The sequence below is a fragment of the Lactuca sativa genome, chromosome 9 (genome assembly GCF_002870075.4).
Source record: "Lactuca sativa cultivar Salinas chromosome 9, Lsat_Salinas_v11, whole genome shotgun sequence".
Lineage (NCBI taxonomy): Eukaryota > Viridiplantae > Streptophyta > Magnoliopsida > Asterales > Asteraceae > Lactuca > Lactuca sativa.
The window spans coordinates 37,148,716-37,151,668 of NC_056631.2; the positions used below are offsets into that span (position 1 = coordinate 37,148,716).

At 40.6% G+C, this 2,953-nt stretch overlaps 1 protein-coding gene across 1 annotated transcript; it reads right to left on the bottom strand.

Moving 5' to 3' along the window:
• Window positions 1–560: 560 nt before the first annotated feature.
• Window positions 561–2,598, bottom strand: LOC111882692 (tubulin beta-1 chain). The gene is made up of 3 exons (XM_023879057.3): window positions 2,106–2,598; window positions 1,519–1,788; window positions 561–1,431 (listed from the first exon to the last, which is right to left on the bottom strand). The coding sequence occupies exons 1-3, from the start codon at window positions 2,497–2,499 to the stop codon at window positions 749–751; spliced, it is 1,347 nt and encodes a 448-aa protein (XP_023734825.1). The 5' UTR covers window positions 2,500–2,598; the 3' UTR covers window positions 561–748.
• Between the last annotated feature and the right edge of the window lie 355 nt (window positions 2,599–2,953).

Genomic DNA, 2,953 nt, shown 5'->3' on the forward strand with positions numbered 1-2,953 from the left:
GAAGTGAACGCAGGGTGTTTGGGCTATTTGATCGACGGGAAAGAAAATGAAGGAGGAAAGGAGTTACAGAGGTGAGGGCAGCCACCAGTTCCTCTTCCCTTGGTGGTGGTATCCAAGAGAGAGAGAGAGAGAGAGAGAGAGAGAGAGAGAGAGAGAAGAGAGAGAGAGAGAGAGAGAGAGAGAGGTGGGTCTTTTATTATTTTTTTAATTGTTAAAATAAATAAATAAATATTAAGTTTAAAAAAAATGGAAGAAAAATGAAAAATAAATACCCCAAGGGTATTATAGTCATTTCAATTTTCGAAGGGACCATTTTCACATACAAACCACTCCAAAAAGACTACGAAACCAAAAAAGTCACTGTTTGGACTAAAACCCCAAAATTTTGCATACCACAGGGACCATTTTTGCAATTTTGTCTTCAAAAAAAATATATACGTACCACTTGTCGTTTAAAAGCCTCATTATATCAATCTTAGTTAAGGCCCATCCGACATTTAGGTGATGACACGTAATTGGGCCAACATGAATATTTAGATTTTGTACTAAAACCATCAACAAAGAGTAACCCATCACGAATATATATCAAAAACTACTCCATAGCACGATAGTAGAACGAACATATAAAGTTTCAAGAATCCTAACACAAAAACATAATAACACCACCCACTCTTCCCTTTGCCAAAGATCGACAAACTGGGACTCCGTGGATTGTTGATTCATAAGTAATAACTAATAACAAAACCCATCACATCTCCTGCCCTTCTTCCTCCTCTTCATCCTCATAATACTCCCCCTCCTCATCAGCAGTCGCATCTTGATACTGCTGATACTCAGACACCAAATCATTCATATTACTTTCAGCCTCAGTAAACTCCATCTCATCCATACCTTCACCTGTGTACCAATGCAAGAAAGCCTTCCTTCTAAACATAGCAGTAAACTGTTCACTCACACGCCTAAACATCTCCTGAATGGAAGTCGAATTCCCAATGAATGTTGACGCCATTTTCAGACCTGTTGGTGGGATGTCACAAACAGTTGACTTCACGTTGTTGGGAATCCACTCCACAAAGTATGATGAGTTCTTGTTCTGGACATTGATCATCTGTTCATCCACTTCTTTGGTGCTCATTTTCCCTCTGAACATGGCGGATGCTGTTAGGTATCTCCCGTGTCTGGGGTCCGCTGCACACATCATGTTCTTGGCGTCCCACATTTGTTGGGTGAGTTCTGGGACTGTTAGGGCTCGGTATTGTTGGGACCCACGGGAGGTCAACGGAGCAAAGCCTACCATGAAGAAATGGAGACGGGGAAATGGGACGAGGTTTACTGCTAGCTTTCTTAGATCGGAGTTTAGTTGACCAGGGAATCGGAGACAGCATGTTACACCGGACATTGTTGCTGAGATCAAGTGGTTTAGATCTCCGACTGTTGAAAAATAGACATAATCAATCAATTAGTTCATAAATTTGGGAAAAGTGATGATTTGAGATGAGTTTGGAGTGAAGATCTTACAGCTAGGAGTGGTGAGTTTGAGGGTTCTGAAGCAGATATCGTAGAGAGCTTCATTATCAAGAACCATACACTCGTCGGCGTTTTCAACAAGTTGATGAACTGACAACGTGGCGTTGTAAGGTTCGACAACGGTATCGGAAACTTTAGGTGATGGGAAAACGGAGAATGTCAGCATGGTGCGATCTGGGTATTCTTCTCGGATCTTCGAAATCAGGAGGGTTCCCATACCGGATCCTGTTCCACCTCCTAAGGAATGGCAAACCTGGAACCCTGCATTTGGAGAATGTAAATCGAAAACCAGAAACCCCTGATTTACAAGTGTTCGTGTCAAAAAACGCTTATTTGGGATACATAGATCTAGATCTATAAGTGAGATCGGCTACAGACACAGATACACAGTTCAAGTAACCAAACTCTCATGAGCAACAGGTGTTTGAGAAAATGTCTAAAAGAAAAAAAAAATACTGATCTACTAAAAAAATCATGTAAGATGTTCATTAACAGCCTGATGAAAAACTGTTTTAGAGAAAACATATAACAAAACCGAATGATGAGAAAGTGTTTGTGAAAATGTCGAAGAGAAATACCTTGAAGGCAATCGCAGTTTTCGGCTTCCTTCCTGACAACATCAAGAACAGAATCAATCAACTCAGCACCTTCAGTATAGTGACCCTTAGCCCAATTGTTTCCAGCACCCGATTGACCAAAAACAAAGTTATCGGGACGGAAGATCTGACCATATGGACCAGATCTGAGACTATCCATGGTACCAGGCTCAAGATCCATGAGCACAGCCCTAGGAACAAATCTCCCACAACTAGCTTCGTTGTAGTAAACATTGATCCTCTCTAGTTGCAGATCTGAATCGCCTTGGTAACGGCCGGTGGAATCAATGCCGTGTTCGGCGCAAACTACCTCCCAGAACTTGGCACCGATCTGGTTGCCGCATTGGCCTCCTTGGATGTGAAGAATCTCACGCATTTTCGGTTGCAAAAAGAAAAAGTAGAATCAATAGAGAAATTTATCGAATTAGGGTTTGTTTGAGAGTGAATTTGAAGAGTGAGAAAAGTTAGTGGTGGGGCGGAGGAGTGTTGATATGGATTTATACAGGTGAGGAAGGGGTTTAACGGTAATTATTGGAGTTTTAGGAAATTTAATTTTGAGTTTTTGAAAAATACGAAGCGGGATTTTGAAATGTGAGTGTTAGTGAGTTGTAACGGTCCGGTTTTTCGAAGTGCGTGGGCCGTTTTTGAATTTTAAAAAATATGTGGAGAACAGCTGTCTTATGAAAGAATTTAACAAGTTACACAAACGGTCCTTATGGTTAAGATAATTTGTATTTCGTCTTTAATCTTTTTTAACTCGTATTGGCTTGCTTTGTCACGTGTTTCGCAACTTGGTCGATATAAAATGACATTTTTATCTTTATTTTTGA

Coding starts and splice junctions, on each gene's coding strand:
- LOC111882692 (XM_023879057.3), bottom strand. CDS start 2,499: ATGCGTGAGATTCTTCACATCCAAGGAGGCCAATGCGGCAACCAGATC. Junction 1,789..2,105: donor AAACTGCGATTGCCTTCAAG/GTATTTCTCTTC, acceptor CTCCAAATGCAG/GGTTCCAGGTTTGCCATTCC. Junction 1,432..1,518: donor CAAACTCACCACTCCTAGCT/GTAAGATCTTCA, acceptor ATTTTTCAACAG/TCGGAGATCTAAACCACTTG.